Source organism: Nomascus leucogenys, chromosome 7b, assembly GCF_006542625.1.
Source record: "Nomascus leucogenys isolate Asia chromosome 7b, Asia_NLE_v1, whole genome shotgun sequence".
NCBI classification, from domain to species: Eukaryota; Metazoa; Chordata; class Mammalia; order Primates; family Hylobatidae; genus Nomascus; species Nomascus leucogenys.
Genome location: NC_044387.1, coordinates 93,300,697 through 93,325,820, shown reverse-complemented (window position 1 = coordinate 93,325,820; position 25,124 = coordinate 93,300,697). Strand labels below are relative to the sequence as shown.

The 25,124-nt window shown below is 39.9% G+C and overlaps 1 protein-coding gene across 2 annotated transcripts in view; it reads right to left on the bottom strand.

Annotated features, from left to right (window-relative positions):
- Positions 1-25,124, bottom strand: part of GALNTL6 (polypeptide N-acetylgalactosaminyltransferase like 6) — a 1,250,255-nt gene that overhangs the window by 72,265 nt on the left and 1,152,866 nt on the right. For both annotated transcript variants that reach the window (XM_003257974.4, XM_012507976.2), the window contains one exon: positions 13,293-13,514. In XM_003257974.4, coding sequence (XP_003258022.2) covers positions 13,293-13,514 — 222 coding nt within the window. The remainder of the gene's footprint in view (positions 1-13,292; positions 13,515-25,124) is intronic.

Sequence of the window (25,124 nt, the reverse complement as noted above, 5' to 3'; positions counted from 1 at the left end):
CTTTAGTATTTAATATGGTTTGTGTTTTTGTTCCACTTGTTGCCTTTACACTAATATTATTTATAATAGCTGAAGCTTCTCTTTTTAAATTAATGCCTAACTCTACCTTTCTCTAAGCAATACCAAAGTTGGCTATAACTATTACTGCTTTTCTTCCATCCTCCCCAGTGTCTAAACATAGATGATACTGTTTTACTCCTGGTTAATGCCTATGTGACAATCAGCAAATGTATTCTGCTTTCCACTCACTTTCCCCACATGTTACTTGTATTATTTCTACATTGTCAGATTATATATAATTTGTATATTCCTCCATCCTGTAGCCAGTTTCTACCAGACCCTGCAACAAGCTTCTTCAAGCAGCTTTTGGTTTTCTAATGCTCTTTCTCCAGCAGATTGCTCAGAAAGGCTTTTGGTAAAAATAATCCCAGAGCTCTTAAATATTTATAACTGCTTTTTGATGGCCTTGTGTCTTAGTCTGTTTTGTGCGGCTATAACAGAATATCACAGACTATAATTTTTAATAAACAAATTTATTTGGCTCATGGTTCTGGAGACTGGGAAGTCCAAGATTGAGGGGCTGCATCCAGTGAGGCCCTTCTTGCTGCATCATCCTATGGGGGTGAGAGAAAGAGGGAAAGGAGCCAAACTCATTCTTTTATTAGAAGCTTGCTCCCATAATAACCCATTACTGTGATTGTTGCAGGAAGTCAGGGACCCTGAATGGAGGGACTGGCTGGAACCACGGCAGAGGAACATAAATTGTGAAGATTTCATGGACATTTATCAGCTGCCCAAATTAACACTTTTATAATTTCTTACCCTGTCTTTACTGCAATCTCTGAACATAAATTGTGAAGATTTCATGGACATTTATCAGTTCCCCAAATTGATACTTTTATAATTGCTTACACCTGTCCTTACTGCAATCTCTGAACATAAATTGTGATGACTTCATAGACATTCATCAGTTCCCAAATAATACTCTTATAATTTCTTATGCCTGTCTTTAATCTCTTAATCCTGTTATCTTCGTAAGCTGAGAATGTATGTCACCTTGGGACCACTATTGTACAAATTGATTGTAAAACGTTTGAACAATATGAAATCAGTGCACCTTGAAAAAGAACAGAATAACAGCAATTTTCAGGGAACAAGGGAAGACAACCAAAGGTCTGACTGCCTGCAGGGTTGAGCAGAATAGAGCCATATTTTTCTTCTTGTAGAGAGCCTACACACGGACATGCAAGTAGGAGAGATATCACTAAATTCTTCTCCTAGCAAGGAACATTAAATATTAAGACCCTAGGAAAAGAATTGCATTCCTCGGGGGAGGTCTATAAATGGCCACTCTGGGAGTGTCTGTCTTATGCGGTTGAGATAAGGACTGAAATACACCCCGGTCTCCTGTAGTACCCTCAGGCTTATTAGGGTGGGGAAAAAATCCTGCCCTGGTGAATTTGAGGTCGGACTAGTTCTCTGCTCTTGAACCCTGTTTTCTGTTGTTTAAGATGTTTATCAAGACAATACATGCACAGCTGAACATAGGCCCTCATCAGTAATTCTAATTTTGCCCTTGCCTTGTGATCTTGCTTTGCCGTTTGCCTTGTGACCTTTATTGGCCTTAGGAGCATGTGAACTTTGTTCTCCTTTTTTGCCCTTTGAAGCATGTGATCTTTGTGACCTACTCCCTGTTCATACACACCCTCTCCTTTTGAAATCCCTAATAAAAACTTGCTGGTTTTGTGGCTTGGGGGACATTACAGACCTACCGATATGTGATGTCACCCCTGGCGGCCCAGCTGTAAAATTCCTCTCCTTGTGTTCTTTCTCTTTATTTCTCAGACCAGCTGACACTTAGGGAAAATAGAAAGAATCTACGTTGAAATATTGGGGCTGGTTCCCCTGATATGTGATAATAGCATCAATGCATTCATGACAGCTTTGCCCTCATGACCTAATCACCTCTCAAACATCCTACTGTTCAACATTGTTGCATTGAGGATTACGTTTCCAGCACATGAACTTTAGGGGACAAATTCAAATCATAGCACCCACCTTCGTACTTGAGGGATAGTTTGGTTGAATATAAAATCTTTGGCTTGTATTTTCTTTTCTTGAGCATCTTTACAATACTGCTTCATTGTCTTCTGGTACAGAATGTGTATACTTCAAAGTCTGATTCATTCTTTGCTTGCATGCAATTTTTTTTCTTGTTTTAACAATACAATCATTTTATTAGAAAGTATTTCAGTGTTGATGGTTCTTAGTTGGATTTCCCAGATGGTCCTTTTAATACATAGATTCAAATTTTTTATTTTGAAAAGGTTTCTTTGAATTATAGTTTTATATATTAGTTGTTTTTTGTTCTCAGAGGGCTTCCTTCTTTTGGGAATTTTATGTTGAATCTCCTTCACTTACTGCTTCAAATCATTTGACAAATTCTTTTTGTTCTCTTTTCTTTGTGTCTGTTTTATTAGTTTCATTCTCCCTTCTAGCCTCAGTTTCTCTTACTGTGCCTTCCATGGTCTCTTATTGCCCTTTTATTTCTTCTAATATACCCTTCATTTCTGAAATACTGTTTCTTTCTTTTCTAGTTCATCCCTGAGTTTTGTCAGTTCTCTTTCCATAAAATGATGTTTCATATCGTTCTAGCCATCTTATTTCTGAGCAGTTCTAATTCTGATTTGTATGGTTCTTTCAAGCTTTAATTAGTTTTAAGATTGTTTTAGCTCATTTTGAAATCTTATGTTGTAGTTTTCATCTTTATAGCCACTTTTGTAGTATATTTTTATGTGTTGGAACTATATTTGATTCATTCTTTATCCTTGTATCTCAGCATGGGGTTTTATTGTAAGCTGCTTTTATTTTCCATATATGAATGATCTCATATATAAATGAGATAATTTTCTTGGACTATTAGAGGAAGATTCCTGTGTAGGGCTCTCTTCTCTGTTGTTACTGTGAAGTATTAAAAAATATGGCCTTTTTATAGGGGCACTTCTCTGTCTCTTAGGGCTCTGCCTGGTTCACAAAAACTTCCTGCTTTAACTCTGTGTTGTCTAGAGTTCTAAAGGTCTTTCCTTTCAAAGCAGTATTGTTACCTTTGAATGTGTTTGTCATTCTGTACTTTCTGAGATCTAGCTCTGATACCTCCTTCTCTGGTTTGGAAGCTTTTGTCTTGCTGGCTTCCTCAGTGTTATATTTTAGATTGAATTCACAGCAGATTTCTTATTCTTTTTTTGTAGAGGGAGGAGGGGAGAGGATGAGTCTCTGTCTTTCCAGAAGGTAGTACTTTGGAGTGTTTCTCAGATATATGCAGGGGAACTCTGCATTAGCATGGTTTACATTACTGGTTCCCTATGGTCTCTTTGCATTGGCCTCAGCTTGGAGCCTGTGACGGGGTCTTTTAATTCCACTGGTAAGGTGCAGATTTGATTGCTTGCATTCCTGTTCTGGAAAGCCTCTTCTCCTATTGGGAGTGAATGCTTGCTGTTGATTTCTGAGTACTCTTCTTGGAGAAGTAGCAGTACTCCCCTTTTTCTTTTCTACCAATTCTTCATCTCTCCTGGCCCCCACACTGGCTCTGCTGCTGTCTGGTGTTCTGGTGACACTAACCTATGTTCTGTAGTACTTGAGGGATTTCTTGTCATCAGTTTAATGTAAGATCATGTCCATGTTGTTTGTTTCTTTCTTTTGCTATCCTCAATGTTCTGTCTGGTCTTGATGATTAAACAAAACCATGGCATTGCCATGCTTTTAGCATCAGAAATGTTAATATATTCTAAGTAAAGAATATTGTAGAAAATGTAGCTTTTCTATTTCTGGCATCATTCCATCATTTTCAACAGGAGGGAAGTACTTGAGTATTGAAATTCAAAACAAAACTACAGTAGTCCCCCGTTATTCTCGGAGGATACATTCCAAACCCCCAGTGATGCTTAAAACCACAGATAGTACCAAACCCTACAGATACAATGTTTTCTCTTATGCATACGTACCTATGTTAAAGTTTACTTTATAAATTAGGCACAGTAAGAGATTAACACCAACAATAATAAAATACAATTATAGCACTCTACTATAATGAAGTTATGTCAATGTGATCTCTCTCTCTCTGTTCCAAAATAATATAATATCATGAAGTCCCATAATATTATAGTTGGGACTTCATAATATAGTTGGGCAAAAGTGCAGAAAGTGAGACCATGGATAATGGAAGACTTCCGTATTTGCTACAAATTTGTATACAATTCTGACAAAAAAAAAGCATAGGCAAAGAGTTTGCATGTATATGATTAGTTCCGGAGGACTTGAGTCTAAAACAAGACTTAAAAAAGCTGATTTGTCCTTCCTGTGCTAGAGATTGGTATAGAAAATTAAGCTCCTCCTGAGATTATCTTGTTATTTTAGTTTCTCTTTGGAATGGGCCTAAACAATAGGCCATCCTTTCCAGAAATTGACCAGGCATCATTTAGATTGGGCAATAAAATCTCAACACAAAGAGCCATGCAAGCTCTATAAAAAGGAAAAGGTCTAAGGCAAGATGTAAGTGAAGGCTGAGCAAAATACAACTAGGTTATCAATTAGACAGAGAACTTGGGAAATATAAGGTAAACGTTAATTCCTGCATCTCCTAAAGTCAATAGGAGGAAATGCAATCAAGTGGATCAAAGACACAGAGATAATTGTGAGCAAATAAAACATGGAGAAAGAATTTAGCCACGGAGGCTGATGGGGAGCATACCTCCCAAACCGCAACAGAGGCAGCTATGTTTTGGATTGCTTACAAAATCTAAGACTGACCGATGACCTTCAGGTTGCTAAAAAGGTCTCTCCTGTGAATGTAAGAGACAACTTACCTTTTAGCAGCACAGTCACCGCACCTCTCAGAGTTTGGAGCAGGGCCCACGATGGCCTGCTGCTAACACAGCGGCTCAATACATTGCAAGGACACTTAGAGGAATATTGGCTCTCATTTTTAAACTGTTGCCTGCCTGCAGATGATTAAAATCAAATTTCAAGCCCAATAATGCATACTGTCATTAGTCTTAGAATTGACTCCCTGGGCTAGGCGCAGTGGCTCACGCCTGTAATCCCAGCACTTTGGGAGGCCGAGGTGGGTGGATCACCTGAGGTCAGTTCAAGATCAGCCTGGCCAACATGGTGAAACTCCGTCTCTACTGAAAATACAAAAATTAGCTGGGCGTGGTGGCGCATGCCTGTAATCCCAGCTACTTGGGAAGCTGAGGCAGGAGAGTCGCTTGAACTCGGGAGGCAGAGGTTGCAATAAGCCGAGATCACGCAACTGCACTCCAGCCTGGGTGACAGAGCAAAAAAAAAAAAAAAAAAAAAGATTGATTCCCTGTTTTAAAAAATTTCATCCCAGGATCCCAGGAACCGCCCCTGCTTCTTTTTATTTTGCTGCGCTATTCCTGTCCACCAGCCTGTGGATGGTTACTGGATGTTTAAGGCAAGTTGAGGGCAGTTGCCACTGTAGAGGCCACTCTTAGTTATCACAGAAGCCAGCAGGTCACTTTGTCACCCCATTGGTAGGGTGGAGGTATTCCTATGTCCAAGACTGGAAAAATTATATTGAATTTTTCTATATATGCTAACTTTCTAAGGCTGTGGATTAGAAATTTTGCTATGATCGTTGAGTGAATTCTATTCAATTCTCTTAATTTTTCAATCTAACATTCTCCCAACTGATTTATTTTGGCAAAGATTAATTTTATTCATTCTATTAATTTAGTGTCATTCTTGGAATTAGAAAGGCACTAATTTTCATTGAAAATTAAATACTAAGAAGAATCAATGAGTAGGCTAACATACACTTAAAATGTCATGGACTCCTGTCACATGAATCCAAAAAAGTATATATTTGTGTGTGTAAACATATATCAAATACAAATACATATGTTTATAAAATAAACAGAAAGATAAGACAGAATGTTTTGTTTGCCAAATTTATATATGCCATATAGGAGAAGAAAAAAAATATTGGTGAACTCGGAAGCACCTCTGATTCTGTTATGACTTGAATTAAATTGCAACTGTTGGGGCACTAAGATGTCCAATTTGCTCATCTGGGAATGTGGAATTAAAATTGTGTTTTTTTTATTTTAATTTTTAATTTTTATTTTACTTATTTATCTTTTTTGAGACAGAGTCTTGATCTGTCGCCCAGGCTGAAGTGCAGTGGTGCAATCTTGGCTCACTGCAAGCTCTGCCTCCCGGGTTCATGCCATTCTCCCGCCTCAGACTCCCGAATAGCTGGGTCTACAGGCGCCCGCCACCACGCCTGGCTAATTTTTTGTATTTTTAGTAGAGATGGGGTTTCACCATTCACAGAGTGGTCTCGATCTCCCGACCTTGTGATCCGCCCGCCTCGGCCTCCCAAAGTGCTGGGATTACAGGCGTGAACCATCGCGCCTGGCCAAATTGTGTTTATTATAGGACACTTTAAGTTTGTCTTCATAGCCCTGTCTCAATGTTGAAAACTCAGAAAGCACAGAAATATTTGAGAGGATAATGCCGTTCTTTATGTATTCTTACATTTTTCCCAACCTCGTTTTTGAGCCCTAGAGAGATGACTTAGCATAGTGTACCAGCACTGCCTCTGCCTGAGAAAATAAATGACAGATCAAGTCAAGTCTAATACAGTCTGAATGATAAATCATCTCTGAATGAGTGCTTAATTTAAAGATCTGGGTTGATGAGATATAGCACTTAAAGGGCAGAGACAGTTCCCTGCATGGTTGCCAGGGAAATAGCAGGACAATCTCACTTTGCAGCTTTCCTGCTTGTGAGACTAGATGGCAGGGGAATTCAGGAAAGTTGGCTTTGGCTCTCCCGAAAGAATGCGAGTGAGCCTCGCTCGTTGTGCAGAAAGCACCTGCTTTTTACTCCTGCATCACACATCAGCAGCACTCACACAGATTTTCTCTGAAAGAGACAACATCACATCCTCAGATGGTCTTTGAGATAATGCACCTCCTAGTGTTGAACTTCCTTTCGTGTAAGCTGATAGGGAGAAAACTGAAAAGCCTTGTGCACTGAGAGAACATTAGAAGAAAGAAGCAAGCAGGTGAAAAGAAGTTAAGAACAGCAGCCTGCAGCAGAGGAGGAGAACTGGAATTATTTAGGGTGCCTGTCTTTGTGAATGTTCCACAATTCAGGGTGACATTAATCTTGAGGTAGGAATTCAAATAAACAGCCTAGGTAGTTCGGTATTGACATGAATTTTTAAAATAAAGATTTTTTTAAAAGTTTGCACAATCGCAAGGTGACAAATGGATGTGCCCAGATTGGCACATTGAGGACAGTAAGCAGACACTTCTTAAAAGAATTTATGGCACTGGTTGGAAAAGACACGTTTGTCTATTTTACATCTTTTATTCCTTCTTACACATGATATTTAGAATTCTGCAGAACTCTTCTTTTTAGACTATAAAGGAGCACTCTAAATGACTTTAGCAAATTCATGAATTCTAAGGAGGAGAAGGCGAAAATAATAGGAAATTCAGTTTCTTTCATTTAGCATCTTGACACAAAAAGAGGCACTCCATATGTGAGTGGTTTAAGAATAGTTTTCCACTTTAAACCTGTTCTTACCCTATCCAACATAGCATGGGGGAAAGCACATTGCTTCTATTTGAACAGCACTGAGGGCTGTTCAATTTATTCCATGGTTCAGAATCCTATTTATTCTCTCTGGGACTCATCACCTCCCCACTCTGCCCACTCTCCTTGCCTACCAGAGGATGGAATGACTTCTGGAGAGTACTGCTGTATCAGATGTGACTGTAATCTCTTCTGCCTTTTAAGTAGGAAGCTGGTAGGCAGAGTTGGGAAATTGCTGAACAGAGGCTTTTAACTTTTGGAGTTTCTCCTTCTTCCCCATAGGATGTCAGAACAGAATATTTTGTAACTTGTTTAACTATCAAATGGACCATAGACCCTACCGTTCATGAGAATCAGTTACCTGAGAGTCATTACTCAAGCTGCCTTTCTGACCGAGCTTTCCAAAGAAGTGGACTTTGTGTGGCCGTGGAGGGAGTGAGTGCCTAGCATGCCCTGGGGAGGCTTCACACACACAGGTGTGTGGGCAAAGCAGTGAATGGCAGGTGGGACAACAGGGAGCCAGGATCCCCCATTCATTCATCTTTCATTCATTCAACAAATATTTATGGAGCACCTACTATATGCTAGACACTATGTCTTTCTGCGAACGAGCAGTAGCAACACAACAAACCAACAAAATCCTTGTGTCACAGAGTTTACTTTCTAGTGGGAGAGATAGATGAGAAACATGATAAAAATAAAGTACATGGCTTGTAATATCGTGATGGATGCTAGGGAGAAAAATAAAGGAGGAAAGGGAGTAGGGAGTGTGTAAGTATGCACGTGGATGTGTGTGGGTGTTGTTGCAATTTTAGATAGGATGACTAGGGAAGACCTTACTGAGGAGATGAATTTTTGAGTGAGGACCAGGAGGAAGTAAGGTTGGGAGCCATATGATTTCTGAGACTGGAGGATTCTAAGCTGTAGGAATAGTAAATGCGAAGGTGCTGAGGTCAGACTGACCTGGCCTGTGTGAAGACCGGTGACGAGGCCAGTGGGCCCTGCGAGGAGGAAGCCAGGGGGTGAGGAGTCAGAGAGGAGGTTGGAGGGGACACAACAGGGGTCAGATTGTTTAGAATCTTATAGGTAAGGACTTTCATTTTTACCTAGAGATAGATGGCAGCCAGTGAAACTTGAATGGAGGAGTGATGGCCTCATCTCCAGTTGGTTTTAAGTGGACTGTGTTGAGAATAAACCAAAGCGGGGTGGGCAGAAGCAGGGAGATGAGCCAGGAGACAAGTGCAGTAATCCAGCTGAATTTGTCAGGGAAATGAGTGGCGGTTTGTAGGCTGTTTATGATCTGTAACATATCCTTTACAAGCCGAGTTCCAAGTACCAGAGCCAAAAATTGCCTAAGCACGTCATTGTTTACCCAGAATCAGGCTGGCACAGACAAGCAGGTGGAAAACTGTTCCAAGTACAAGTGCATAAAATGGTGAGTTGCCCTGCTTCTTGGCCCAGATCTCCCATAAAGGAATCTTGTGTTTACATTGCTGGAGGTTTGTGGTTCCTTCCCATAACTGCTTGAAAAGAACCACCGAGTCTGCATTCCCCTTTTCACTTTCTTACTAAAATAATAATTGACTTATTACATTTATTTAGGAACTTTGCCCATTCTGACAATTAATTTAAAGTTTATAGGAAACTAAAAAGCTCTTTCACATACTGGATTGGATCCTGGAACAGAAAAAGGACATTAGTAAAAAAAGCTAATGAAATCTGAATAAAGTCCTGTTTAGTTAATAGTATTATAGTAATGTTAATTACTTAGCTTGATTAAATATACCATAGTTAATGTGGTAAATGTCAGGCCTCTGAGCCAAAGCTAAGCCATCATATTCCCTGTGACCTGCACGTACACATCCATATGGCCGGTTCCTGCCTTAACTTGACATTCCACCACAAAAGAAGTGAAAATGGCCTGTTCCTACCTTAACTGATGACATTACCTTGTGAAATTCCTTTTCCTGGCTCTTCCTGGCTCATCCTGGCTCAAAAGCTCCCCCACTGAGGACCCCCCCGCCCCTGCCAGCCAGAGAACAACCCCCGCCTTTGACTGTAATTTTCCTTTACCTACCCAAATCCTATAAAACCGCCCCACCCCTATCTCCCTTCTTTTGGGGCTCAGCCCGCCTGCACCCTGGTGAAATAAACAGCCTTGTTACTCACACAAAGCCTGTTTGGTGGTCCCTTCACAGGGACGCGAGTGAAAGTAAATATAAAATGTTAACATTAGAAGAAGCTGGGCAAAGGGTATATGTGAACTTCCTGCACTATCTTTGCAATGTTTCTGTAAATTTAAAATTATTCCAAAATAAAAAGTTTATTTTAAGAAATCCTCTGAAAGGCAAAAGAAATTGCATGTGTCAACATTTTGAAAGTCTTTTTTTTGTCAGAGATTAAGTTGCTCAACACATATATCATATATTCTGCACTTTTAATAATTTTTAATCCTTTTTTTCTTTTTTTTTTTTTTTTTTTTTTTGAGACAGTCTCATTCTGTCACCAGGCTGGAGCACAGTAGCACCTCCCGGGTTCAAGCGATTCTCCTAGCTCAGCCTCCAGAGTAGCTGGGATTACAGGCACATGCCACCATGCCCAGCTAATTTTTGTATTTTTAGTAGAGATGGGGTTTCACCATGTTGGCTAGGCTGGCCTCGAACTCCTGACCTCAGGTGATCCACCTGCCTCTGCCTCCCAAAGTGCTGGGATTACAGGTGTGAGCCACCGTGCCCAGCCTAGCCACTCTTAAAAATATTATTACCCACCTAGAGTTAGAAAATAATCTTTTTTCATTATTTCATTTTGATTAAGCTGCATTTCAAATCCTTCACTTGCCTCCTGCATTAAATGTACATGTTTCACTTATACTCTCAGAGATCTACTCTGTTTGAGAATTAGATACTTTTAAAAACTAGTATTTAACAGTGCAAACCCTTGTCTTTTATTGATTTCCTTTCTTCTTGCCTTCCTCTCATCCTCTATGTCTTCATTCTTGCTATGCATCACATCTTCACTGAACAAATACAACTGAACCCAACTGGCCCATAAACTATGTCCTCATTTTCTTCTTTCCTAAACCTAAATATGACCTTTATTTGTTTACTGTTCTGAGGCTTTGGGGAAAGAAATTTGCCATTGTGTTAAAAAAGAAAAAAAAAAAATCTGTTGCCAGATGTGGTGGCTCATGCTTGCAATTCCAGCACTTGGGGAGGCTGAGGCGAGAGGAATATTTGAGGCCAGGAGTTCAAGATCAGCATGGGCAACATATTGAGACCTTGTCTCTACAAAAAATTTTAAAAAGTAGCTGGGACTGGTGGTGTGAATGTGTAGTCTGGGCTACTCAGAAGGCTGAGGTGGGAGGATCACTTGAGTCCAAGAGTTTGAGGCTGCAGTGAGCTATGATCATGCCACTGCACTCCAGCCTGTATGACAGAGCAAATCCTTGTCTTGGGAAAAATAAAAAATCTTATATTCTCAATGTCTGATTGTTTAAGCTGGAAATAATGAATGCAAATGTCTCCAGGGATAAGGCAAGTGTTGTAAAAGTATGAGGCAATCTAGGGTAATAGATATAAACACACTGGCATAGCCTACTTGGGCTTAAGACGGTTCTGATTTTGATTATTCCTGGAAGGTTGTACCTTTCTTAGAAACTGAGTGGAAGATTTGAGCCTATTTAGAAAAGGTGCTATATAAATTCAGGTTATGGTTTAATCAGGTAATGTGGGAAAAACGTGACCAGTTGCAGTTTGCAGAACATAGTAACTGGTAGGAAGAAAAATTCACGTTTCCACATAAGGCAGATAAAAGATTGATGAGATTTTAGCCCTGTAGTGAATCACACAATGATACTGTGGGCTCTTCAAGTGTATTTCTTAGTCGCTAGGCAGGACAGCATTTGAATCATCATAGAAAGATGACAAACAGAACCATATATATATACACAAAAAAACTGTAGAAGGAACTCACTTCCCATGCCTTCCAACATGTTAGGATAAAAAAATTCTTTCTGAGATCTGTCTACTTCAAATTTCCACTGCTGTGAATTGAGTCTGTGGTAGACAGTTAAATTAATACAAGCAGGCTAATATTACTAATATTCTAGGGATGTTTTAATAAAATGTTTAAGATGCAAAGGATGAGACCAAATTACTAACTTGAATTAAGCAGACAATGTCAGGATGACATACACATGCAAAAACCATGAGGAGATGGAGAGTGTAGTGGCAGGATTGACTCTTTCCTTCATCCTGGGTGTCCCAGGTATGAAGAGTGACCTGAACACAACAAGCAGTGCACCTGTGACTTGCTGAACACGTCTTCTACAGGGATCTGGAACGGCTCGCCCAGGAACACTGCCTGAGTCCTCTGGCCTCTCCTACCATGCCCTGGGGTAGCCTTTTCTCAGAGCTCTGCAGTCACAGACACTATCTAGGCAATGGCATCTTCTTTCAGAGACTATAAAACCAAGGACACTGATGATACTCCTCCACAATGCGAGACAATTGACTCTTGATTTCTGAAAGGCTGGAGAAGTGGGATGGTGTGAACATCCAGCCTTGATGCATTTCCCCTGATATCCTCTGTTAAGAGCAGGTTGAATTGCTAGGATAAATCCACCCTATCCAATTTTAGTCCTGCTTTAGCACACTCTATTCTACGGAGAAAGGCTATAGTAACAGTATTGAATGGAACCGAACCCAGTGCAATAGTCTTTTCTATGCCAAAAGAAAGATATTTTAAATTTGGGACCTGGGGCTATTCAGCTCTTTCCATTCTATTTCCACTGAATAGAAGTGTTCAGAGGTGGAAAGGTTGGTGCTTATTTAAAGAATCAATGTGGCTGCCTGTGTCACAGTTCTGTACATTATGGAAATGCATTTCTTTATGATTCTGCACAGCACAGCCTGGAGGGGAAAATAGCCAAGCCCCTCATTGCCTTGTAATTGTATAAACCAATAGCAGCAAGGCTGTGCACCAGGACAGAGGGTTTTTATCACGTATATCAGGTGCCCATATTTACGCACTTGTATGATAGATATATCAATTCTCTACAAACGCTGATGGTGATTTCCCTAATTTCAAATAAAAATATTTTCTAGGTGTATTTTAAAAATTTATGGCCAGGCATAGTGGCTCATGCCTGTAATCCCAACACTTTGGGAGGCCAAGGCAGGAGGATCACCTGAGGTCGGGAGTTTGAGACTAGCCTGGCCAAAATGGCAAAACCCCGTCTCTACTAAAAATACAAAAATTAGCTGAGCGTCGTGGTGTGCACCTATAATTCCAGCTACTCAGGAAGCTGGGGTAGGAGGATCAATTGAACCTGGGAAGTGGAGGTTGCAGTCAGCTGAGATCACGTCATTGCACTCCAGCCTGGAAGACAGAGCGAGACTCCGTCTCAAAAAAAAAAAAAAAAAAAAAAAATCATCTGGGGAATCAACAGTGGTCACTAATTCTGGGTTAGGCTATCAACTCTGAAGGCTAAATCTAGTAATTGCTAAAAAGAGGTTGAACATTCATGTATTTGAGATGATTTAAATGAATGCTACTTGGCTGCAGGGTAAAAGTGAAGGTTTCAGCAGACCCTCCTACCACCTGAGGCTATGGGGGAGGCACAGGGTCTCACAGGTAGGCGCAGGTTTCAGGCAACCTTTTCTCACCTCCCCCCAGGCAGCAGGCGGGGGCTCCACTGGAGGGTAGTATTTAGGCACGTCCCAGGCCACAGCAGCCATGAACCATTTGAAGTCCTTGCACTTGAGCTGCTTGCGCAGCTCCTTCTGGGCAGAGATGTCCCCCGTGGAGAGATGCCTGTACTCCGGCCGCCGCTGGTAAATGTACTCAGCAAATTCATCCATCCAGGTCTCAGCTACCCGCTTCAGGTTCTGTGCAGCAGGAAAAAAAAAAAAAAGGCATTTATTGGTTTTTTCATTCAAAAGATGGTTTTTGTTGCACCAGAAATTGAAAAAAGAAAAGGAAAAGATAGCGGACAACCTCAGGCAGCCCTGGTTGGTGGTTTATGAACAACGAGAGTTTTCGTAACAGCAAGGGGTATGATATAATTAGCCTGTGGCTTCGCACACATTTCTACTTCTGGCATGGGGTTCAATTGCCAGTTTGGTAGTTAATTTATCAGGGCCAGTAAAGATTCAGCTCACTATTACATCAGCTTTCTCATTCCCTCTGTTATTTCACGATTATACATTTTTTATTTTTTACATAAAACTAAAGGTGTTGAAACTGGAGAGAATGAAATTCCTCTCAGGCATCAAATTGCTTAAAGCATTTCCAGAAACAAGAATCTTGGAAAGAATGAGGACAAACAAGCTATTATTCTTTTCCCCCAACTTTAGAGAGATCACCGCGCATTAGTACATTTAAAAGTGTGTGTTCTGATGTTCTATGTGTGCAACACAGATATCAGTCAGAATTTAGTAATTTACTGCATGACGAAGTGGGGCTAAAGGAAGCACCAAGTAGCCAGTCTTTTCCACAGATGTGTCCCTGGGGTGAAGGAAGCAGAAGGTTGGTGGTGGGGAATAAGCATGGATCTTAGGTGTAGGAAAGTGTGTGGATTCAGTGTAGGAAGCTCAGCCCTTTTGTAGTTTTGGAACTGAGCAAATTACTCATCCATGCTGGCTATCAGATTCCTCACCTGAAAATGGCAACAGTAATACATACCTGCATCATGGGGGTGGCTGTAGGATTAAGTAAGGCAACACCTGTAAAGCATTTAGAGTAAGTCTCTGGCACATAATAGGTACCACAAATAGTAGAGCTATTATTAGCAGTAAAAAGAGTGCAGGATTGGAAATTGGAGAGCCTGGGTGTTGAGCTGGCCACACATTAATGGAACTGTTCCTGTGGCCTTTAGGTAAGGCATTAGCTGAGATGAGATGCTCTCTGATGTGCCTTCAAGCTCTATGGTGCTAAACAGTAGAGAGAACAACTGCATTTGTGTAGAAGATACCAGTTTTGATGCCTCCAGCTTAAATGTGCTGCAGTACATTTTCACAGGCTGGTGTGCCATAGTCTCTACTTCTTGTCTCCTGTTCAAATTCTTCTTTCAAGTGCCCAGTTGGTGCGAGCATTGACCCACTCCTGTTTCTCACTTGCACTTAGAAGATAAAATGACTGCAATGGCCAGGAACTTTAATGAGAACCAGACATAGGTGACTAAAGTAAAAGCTAGTGATATTTAGGAAAAGTGCTTTCTCTTGAAAATGACTACAAAATCCTAATTCAGGCCTGGAACTTTGCCCAGAGGTCTGCTGGATTTGGAGACACCATCATTGGTACCTCATTCCTAATGAGACCATACATTTTCTTACTCCGCTCCACCCACTCCGTGTGTTCAGTGTCTCCCAGCTGGCCTCTCCTGTCTGACCTTGTCCCTGCTCTTCATTCTCTGTGCACTCCTTGGGTGCTTTTGGTGGATGGTGGGCACCAAGAAGGGCTCTGTTAACCCAGCAAGATGCAGAAAAGAGACAGAGCCACGAAGAAAGCTCGGATTTCTCAGTTCCCTCTGTGTTCCTTTCTTTCTAAGGTGCCTGGGTGCATAGATAGGAAGCTAGGGAAATGACCTTGAGAGTGTGAGAATTGTTGCCTGAGAGATTATTACTTGCCGTTGCTGTGCACCCTACCATCCCGTCAGCATTGCCTGGCCCATAACGCTTTCTACTCCTTGGACTCCAGTTTACCTTCACAGATAGATGATCAGAGTCAACATGGTTTTGTAATATTCTAGCCCTTGCCACCAATTCAGAATTGCCTGATTCATTTGGGGACCAGAAAGGAAACAGATGATGTCTTGAGAGTCCTGCTCTGGGATGGCACTGTGTACTCCATACATAAAACCTCAGCGTGAGTCCGTAATATCATCTTTCTATTTTCATTTCATTTTGACATTCTGTATGAAATGGCATTCTGTTTTACTTGTCCTCAGGCCACAATTTCTTTTCTTCGTTTTCTTTTTTTTTTTTTTTTTTTTTTTTTTTTTGAGACAGAATCTCACTCTGTTGCCCAGGCTGGAGTGCAGTGGTGTGATCTTGGCTGACTGCAACCTCTGCTTCCCGGCTTCAAGCGATTCTCCTGCCTTAGCCTCCCAAGTAGCTGGGACTACAGGCGTGTGCTACCATGCCTGGCTAATTTTTTGTGTTTTTAGTAGAGATGGGGTTTCTCTGTGTTAGCCAGGATGGTCTCGATTTCCTGACCTCATGATCCACCCGCCTTGGCCTCCCAAAGTGCTGGGATTACAGGTGTAAGCCAGCACACCCAGCCAGGCCAAATTTTTTAATGAGGATTAGAATGAAAAAAAAATTAGTTGATAATATTAAAACTTTATATTCAGAATTGATTTTAGGCTGTAGTTACTATCTTTCCCCCTAAACTACAATATTAAATAAAGTGGAAATACTTAATTTTCATCAATTTACACCTCTGTGATAAGTGAAATGAATACAGTTGGGGAATAGCAAAAAGCAGAAGCAAATGACCCAGGAATAATGAGAAAGTGACTTTCTTAAGAAAAAATATGCCTTTAAAATTCTGGTAGCTTGCAAAATGATCTGTCCTTCAGGACTCTGTTTTGTCTTGGATAAGTAAGCACTTTCAGACTGTAAGTGCCATGAAGTTAGGGATAGATCTATTTTTGCCTTAAAAGACCAAGAATCTTGTGTGTTTCCAGAAACATGTGTGTGCTCATCTGGGCATGCTAATCATTGAATTAATGAAAGACCATATGATGAAATGAATGTGAACAAATTCATAGTGTGCATATGTACCTATTGATAAAAAGCATTGAAATGGGAACAATTAAAAACAAGTGCTGTTGCTAAATGGCAAAGTTTTGTTGCTTTGGGTTTTTGAAATAGATATGGCAATTATTGCAAAACTCATAGAGGAACTAATTCTGATGCAGTCAACGGGAAATGGCTCAGAGGATCATGATAAATGCTAACCAGAATAGGCAGTATCAGTAAGTAAAAGAGGCAGGAGTCAGCGTGTTGGAAAGCTGTCACCAAGGGTCAAGTAGGCTTTAGTATAGTTAACTAGTGAACTAACCAGGTAGCTCTGCATCAATGTGTCCTTTTCAAGTTGAAAGACACTAGGTGTGTTGATTTCTCAAACACTCCAAAGCGGCCAGGCGCAGTGGCTCATGCTGTAATCCCAGAACTTTGGGAGGCTGAGGTGGGTGGATCACCTAAGATCAGGGGTTCGAGACCAGGCCTGGCCAACATGGTGAAACCCCGTCTCTATTTTTATGTAAAAAAAAAAAAAAAAAAAAAATTAGCTGGGCTGGTGGCAGATGCCTGTAATCCCAGCTACTTGGGAGGCTGAGGCAGGATAATCACTTGAACCCAGGAGGCGGAGGTTGCAGTGAGCTGAGATCATACCACTGCACTCCAACCCGGGCAACAAAAGCAAAACTCCATCTCAAAGAAAAACAAAACAACAACAACAGCAAAACAAACAAACAAACAAAAACAAACAAAAAAACCCCCAAAAAAGCCCCCCCTCAAAAAAACCACTCCAAAGCAAGCAGTTGGATCATGGATATATTCCAAGGATCATGTCAAATCATCGATTCCTTTTCTGTAGTTTCACAAGAGATGGTAAAACAGAAACAACATAATAATTGCAAAGATGGCAATAACAAGTTTCCCTCTAGCTATAAGTGTTACATAAACATTTAAACATAAATAAAACATCCTGACCATTCTCTAATGTCCCCATTGGCTCATTAGACATTTTGGATTATAGATGCTCTGTTCTCTGGAATTTACTATCAGGAGAGAAACTTTCTAAAGTGTCAGTTATTATATTCAAGGAATAGCCCTCACTCCTCAACTAACCAGGTGGCTGGCCAAATGAAATCTTTCTGAGGTCACTATTCTGGAAATAATAAAACATTGTGTTAGTTTGTCACTGGAATCATAAGTCAGTACTTAGTTTTGGGGAAAACATTGGTACCACAGCTGAGAAATATTGCAAACAGTTGCAAAAAGAGAGTTTCATTGCTCTTTTATAGATTGTGGAATAAGTTGACCCACTCCAGGAAATAGTACAATCATATACTCATTGGAGTTCATTGGGGTATTTATATAGGAGCACGCATACCACACATTCACATACACAGAGATAGTCGAGTAGGAGCAAAGCAATATTTCTCACTGAAACACTTACGGCTGTGTAAACATGTGCAGAATCATGAAATGGAAACATCCCAATAACAGCTCGTGCCAGAGATGGTGAAAGAGAAAATAAATTAATCTGAGTAGTCCTGTCTTTCTCTGAGATTGAATGGACATTGGTGGACCTGCTAAGATGTCTAAAAAAAAAAAAAAAAAAAGGTATGAAGGGGAAAGAAAGAGTCGAGCATGAATGCCAGGAGATCTATACATGTAATCACTTACTCTTGAACTATCAGACGTTGCATCTCTAGAGGTTGCCTTATATACAGAGCCAGGTGTTAGCTGGGGTTCTTGTTTTTTGAGGTTTAAATAAAAATAACCTCAAACTGCATGTCCCTGTCCTCCTGAAGATTTCTGTGGATTCCCAGGGGTGTTCACACATTCATCCTTCACTTCAATTTTCTGTTTGTGATCCTTCTCTCCTCCTGGCATCTTGCCCCCAGCTTGCTGTCTACCTTCTGTCCTGCAGAGACTTGAATGGGGTGCACAGGTATTTTCCCTCATCTCTCAAATGTCTCTCGGTACATCAACTGGGCATAACTTTTACTGAAGATTTTCGGGCAGTAGCAGAGACTTAGATAACAAAACAGCGCAGATGATGATTTAAGATGAAGTATTTGACCCCTTGGATTCTTTTCCATTGGCTGATAAAGGGAATTTCTCCCTGGCTAAAATTTCCTCCTTCTGTCTTTTAGCTTCCTGCCATGGTTCTGCCCAACTCAAAAATCTCTCTCTTACGTCTCTTTTGTGGGGCTGTACCAGAATGTTAAAATTTCTTCTCCCTTCTCATGCCTGGCAACTCATCTTTCTCATTGTTTGTCCTTGCTTATCCTGAGCAAACCATGTTGGCTGCTTTTCCATAACCAAAATGGATTGCCGAATAGGATAATTCTCCAAAAAGAAACAACTGGCCCTTGGATAACACCCCACCTCCAATTTTTTGTTAGATATAGGTTGCCCACTGTTTCAGACATTCCAAAATAGGTCCCTAATGGTTATCTTGAATTTTATTCCCCTACATGCAGCCTCTGCTTATGTAAACTGCTCTGTTCATCATCTCTGAAAAAATGCAACTACTCTCTGCACTTGTCTGTCTGTACAGGTTCTCCTGACTCAATGTCCTCTCCCATTTGTCTGATCCCACCCACTCTTTGAAACGCTTTTCTTTTTCCTTTCAGTTAGACTTGCCAGATAAAATATGTGGCACATTGTTAAAATTGAATTTCAGATAACAACAAATAACTTGTGTATTAGTCCATTTCACACTGCCGATAAAGACATACTCAAGACTGGGTAACTTGTAAAGTAAAAGAGGTTAACGGACTCATAGTTCCATGTGGCTGGGGAGGCCTCACAATCATGGTGGAAGGTGAAAGGCACGTTTTACATGGCAGCGGCAAGAGACAATCAGAGCGCCAAGTGAAAGGGGTTTCCCCTTATAAAACCATCAGATCTCGTGAGACTTAATCACTATCAGGGGAACAGTATGGGGGAAACCTCTTCCATGATTCAATTATCTCCTGCTGGGTCCCTCCCACAACACATGGGAATTATGGGAGCTACAAATCAAGATGAGATTTTTGTGGGGACACAGCCAAACCATATCAATTTGTAAATATAATTAATACTTGTATTATTAATGTTATATGGGACATACTTGTACTAAATTATTTGTCATTTATCTGAAATTCAAATTAGTGAGGCATGCTGTATTTTTACTTGCTAAATAATGGCAATCCTACTCCTGATGTATATAATTTGCGTATAACATGTGCTCTATGAATGTTTTTTAATTCATTGAGTGACCATCTATCAGAATCTGGCATGTCTTGTTATTGTCAATACATAAAGAATGTTTCGCTTTTGTGGAAATTATTCCAGAGGAGTTTCAAGCAGTTCTCTGCAGAGAAGCCTGCCATAACACACAGCTGATACAATATAAACACACAGTCCCACTGCTTTTTGTTTTCTAAGAGGTGGGATCCTGCTGGCCCTCTATCTGTGAAGCAAACAGGGAAGCAGTCACAGAATTTGAGGAAACAGCAGGACTAACTGGTAGCTAGAGGTGAGGCTCAGCATGGCCAGAATGAACTGTTTAGGGCTTAATGTTAACCTCAGTGTGAAAATAAGTAGGTGAAGCCTTTCTGTTTCTGTACATCTGAGTTGGCTTTCATCTAGGCCCCAAGTTTAGTGTGGACAAGGGAAACTGAGAGGACCTAAACCCATTCAGGTTGGATCCAAGAGGTTTTCATATGCTAGGGATGTACCCAGCATGGGAGACATGTAAGAGACTGATAAAGATGGCTACTGGAGCTGAGGAATATATTTACTTTTTGCTGTAGAAAGCCATTGAAGGATTCTTCTATTTTAAAAATCTGCAGACCTTCATCTTCTTGAATGATGAATAAAATAGAAACTGTTGTTTGGAGCATCTTCTATGTACAAGACGTTAACAGTATTCTCTATTTTTATGTCACCTGTCTGTGGTTCTTTGTGTATCACATATGTTCCTCTATTCAACCCAAACTGGTATTAATCTCTCTTTTCTGTGTTGCTCAAATATTTATCAACACATTCAGCCTTTCATTAGAGGTCTTTAGAATTCTAGTCTTGTTTTCTTTGTGCTATCCAACACTAAATCTTTCCTTAATTCTAATACTCATCAGGTCTTTGAATTGATATTTTACCAGAAACATTAAATGACATTTCTAGCTCAGTTCATAAGAACATATTTCCAGCTTGACTGATCACTGTTGGTGTACAGCATGAGGAAAACAGATAGCTCAGTTTTTCCTGCTGGCTTGTGAAACTGCTTAAATCTATCCACGAATTATTATTATTTTTACCAGCAACAGTTTAGATCTTACTGCTAGACTATTCAATCCCTGTTCAGTTTCTCAGTGTATTATTTGGGAGTCAACTGTATTTGTATAATTTGGGCCATCTTACCTCAGTAGAGTGTTTCTATTTCTTTGTGCAAGGTGTGATTATTACATGTGTCCTGGCAGGATCCCACTTCACAAATTGTGCTTGTGTTAATATTAAGCTATTGTATTATGGTGGATTGTGTTACAGTGAATCCTCTTTCTTCACACAGACACACACACACACACACACACGCTTTTTCCCCCTGAAGCTAGTGATAACTAGTAAAGCCAGTCCCACACAGAAACAGTTTCTAATTAGTCACAGTCACTCCTACAGCAAGGAGGTGTATCCCTATCCCATGATTTTAAATTTCTGCTTTTATTTGAAGGTATTTCTTGTCTCCTCTTTGATGCTTAAGAGTGCTGTTGTGGCTCAGTAGTCCCACCCCACAGCCCTTTTATCATTGATAATATGATAATGTCATCATGGGTACAGCTCAAAAGAGATTCTCTTTAAGACAGCCCCAACCTCACTACAATTATTCAGCCTAGCTCTGCTTTTCTCTGATCTGAGCACTTCTTTGAAGTCAGTGAGAAACTTTCAGCAGAAGGAGAGGAGGCTAATCTAGTCCTACAAAGGGAGCTTCTCTGACAGGCAATTTCCTTTTCCTTCTTCCCTAAGGCTGTGTGAGCTGTTTGTAGGTGGTTATCTTCTTTGGGCTGTCATGAACAAGAGTTAGCTTTCTTTTTGATTTTATATCTCTATTGTATTTTTGCCCAAATATTTTGGATATCTATGGTGGTGTTTATGATGGTATTTAATGTAGCCTTTAGATATAAGACAAACAAACAAACAAAAACCCCAAATGAGCTAACAATGTGTCTTAAAAAATGCTGGTAAGCCTAATTTTAAAATCAGCTTTATTGAGGAATAGTTGATATACAAGAAACTGCTCATATTTAAAGTGAATAGTTTGGTATATGTTGACATATGTATATACTTTATTAGTGGACTCATCAACACTATCGAGATAAGGAACATGTCCATCACCTGCAAAGGTTTCTTTATGCCTCTTTGAAATCTGTTTCCCAATCTCCTTTCTGTGGCATTTCTATGTCCCCAGACAACCACCAATGTACTTTTTTTCACTATAGTTTAATTTGTATTTTTTAGAATTTTATATAAATAGAATCATACAGTATGTGCTCTTTTTGTCTGGCTTCTTTCACTTAGTATAAGTATTTTGATCTTTATCCATGTAGCTGCAGCTGCATGTATTCATTCTTATAGTATTCTTTTTTTTTTTTTGAGATGGAATTTTGCTCTTTTTGCCCAGGCTGGAGTGCAATGGCGTGATCTTGGCTCACTGCAACCTCCACCTCCTCCTGGGATCAAGTGATTCTCCTGCTTCAACCTCCCAAGTAGCTGGGATTACGGGCACATGCCACCATGCCTGGCTAATTTAGTATTTTTTTAGTAGAGACAAGGTTTCACCGTGTTGGTCAGGCTGGTCTTGAATTCCTGACCTCAGGTGATCCTCCTGTCTCAGCCTCCCAAAGTGCTGGGATTATAGGCATGAGCCACCGAGCCCAGCCCATTCTTATTGTATTCTATCACATGAAAAAACTAAAATTTGTTTATCTATTTACCTGTTGATGAACACTTGGGTTGTTTCAAGTTTGGGGCTGTTACAAATAAAGCTGTATGAACAGTCTTGTACAAGTCTTTTATGGACATTTGCCTTCATTTCTCCTGGATAAAAATCTTGAAGTGGAATGGCTAGTTTGTACTCTAGGTATGTGTCTAACTTTTAAAAAAAATCTGAATTGTTTTCCAAAGTGGTTGTACCATTTTACATTCCCATTAGCATTGTATGAGATTTCCAGCTACTCCAACACTTGATGTGGTCAGTCTTTATAATTTTGGCCATTATAAAAGCATGCAGTAGCATCTCATTGTGGTTTTAATTTATATTTTCCTAATGACTAATGATATTAATCATTTTTTCATGTCCTTATTTGCCACTTGGGTATCTGTCTTCTTCGGTAAAATGTCTTTCAAATCATTTACCCATTTTAAAAACTCAGCTGTTTTACTTATTATTAAAATTTGAGAATTCTTTATGTATTATGGATACAAACCTTTGGCCAGAAATGTGATTTGCAACTGTCTCTTTTCAGTCCTTGTCTTTTTATTCTCTTAAGAGTGCCTTTGAAGAATAGGTGGTTTTAATTTCAATGAAGTTCAATTTGTCAATTTTTTTCTATGGTGTCATACCTAAGAAATTTTTGCCTAATCTCAAAAAATTTTTCTTCTTTGTTTTTGTATTCTAGAAATGTTATAATTATATCCTTTACATTTAAAGTCTATGATTGATTTTGTATTAATTTTTGTATATGGTGCAAGATACAGATTGATGTTTGTTTATTTACTTCTCTGGATATGAACATCTAATTGTTCTAGCATCAATTGTTGAAAAAATAATGTTTTCTCCAATGTATACCTTTATACCTTTATGTAAATCAACTGACCATTTGCAAGAATCCATTTCTGGGCTCTCTCTTCTCTTCCAGAAATAGATTCTTGCATATATCAATCAGGTTGTGTGTTTGTTGTTGCTAAGTTGTAGGAGTTCTTTCTATATTCTGGATATTAAGCACTTATCAGATGTATGATTTGCATTTTTTTCTCTCATTCTGTGAGCTGGATTTTCATTCTGTCAACAGTGTCCTTTGGTGTACACGCTTGCCTAATTTTTGAGCTTCAAATGTGCCACCTGAGGTAATCACGTCCCTGAAGATAAAATTAGTCTGAATGTTGCCGATGAAAGACTATTAAGCAGAAACAACTGTATTCATTACCTATTGATAAATAACACCCTATCTCACACCTGAGTGGCTTAAAACAATAAAAAACATTTTTTATCCTTCACAATTTCTGTGGGTCAGAAACTTGGGAATAAAATAGGCTGTACAATTCGGATCAGATTTCTCACGAATTCCAGTCAGATTTTGGCTGAGGTAGCAGTGATCTCAAGCCTTTGACGGGGCTGGAAGATCTTTTTCCAAGGTGGCTCACTCAGTGTCTGTCAAATTGGTGCTTGCTATGAGTGCTGAGTAGGAGGACTCGGCTTTCTTTCTGCCACATGGGCCGTTCTACAGGGCTACTTGAGTATCCCCATGACTTGGTGCTGGCTTCTCCCAAAGCAAGTCATCCAAGAGAACAAGGAGAAAGCTGTAATGCCTGTTATGCCCTACCCTTGGAAGTAAAAAAAAAAAAAAAAAGATAATAGGACTAAAGTGAAAGTATGGTTGCTAATTTTTATGTATCCCTTAAGATTGTACTTGTTTGTTTTGGCTGGGTTTGAGGGTCAGAGTATGCCGGAATAATTTTACGTGATTGATTTTTTGAAACCCTGGAAAAGTGGAGATAATCAGAAGCTGGAACTGTTGAAGAGAGACCACAGAAACACAGGTCATTTGTGTATGCATGGCCCATAGGTAGGAGACAGCCATCTTGACTGAGTCTACCCAGGACCCAGAGAAGTTCTGGCACTTCAATGACTGAAGTCTTGGTTCCTCCAGACTCAGCATTGTGAGCTAGTGGTTGATGCTTTTGTGAGTGGTGGTGGAGGTGTGCCTTCACCTACAGCTTCATGGGCAGGAGACAGAGGCAAGTGAAAGCAGAAACAAAAGAAGCAAATCCGGGGCAGTGCAGCATGGGTATGCTTCTGACAAGTGGGTGCACAAGCATATGCGATGGAGGCTTTTGGGGATGTCTACAGATGGTTGGGGGACAATCTGAATGGTGTTCTTCCTGGTAATCAAGCCAATGGTGCCTCATGTCATCACAACTTAGGTATAAAATGAAGTACAACCTTATTTCTAGATGATTATCATTAATCCACTTGATTTTTTTTTCCATTTGATTTTTTTTAATAAATCACAACCAGCATTTTCTAATCATCACCCAAAGAGATTATCAAGAGTTTGGTTCTCTCACAAGAACATTCACAGCAAGCATTCAAACAAACTGTGGTTGAACTAAAAGGTGCTATAGCATTTATTCCAATTATTATTAATAGATCTTGTTTTATTTCCCAGACTTTCAAACAGGCAGAAAATAAAATCCCTATGTTTCTAAATGCCCTTTACAGGGGTCTTAGATTGCAAATTATATCTGTCCAAATTGTAAGTAATCTGCAAAATTTTATTTCTATAAACTGTTTTCAGAATTAGAGCATCCAGAAGCATCCACACACCACAAAGCTGCCATTTTGTTTTTGACCATTTCTCAGTTTACAAAATAGCAACTAGAACTACTTTCTGTATCTCAACTGGCACTAAAATGGAGATACACTTGGGCTGGAATTGCAATTGGAAATGGAATTCTTGCCATGAACTAATAAACCATTGGAAACATGGAGGATTGGAA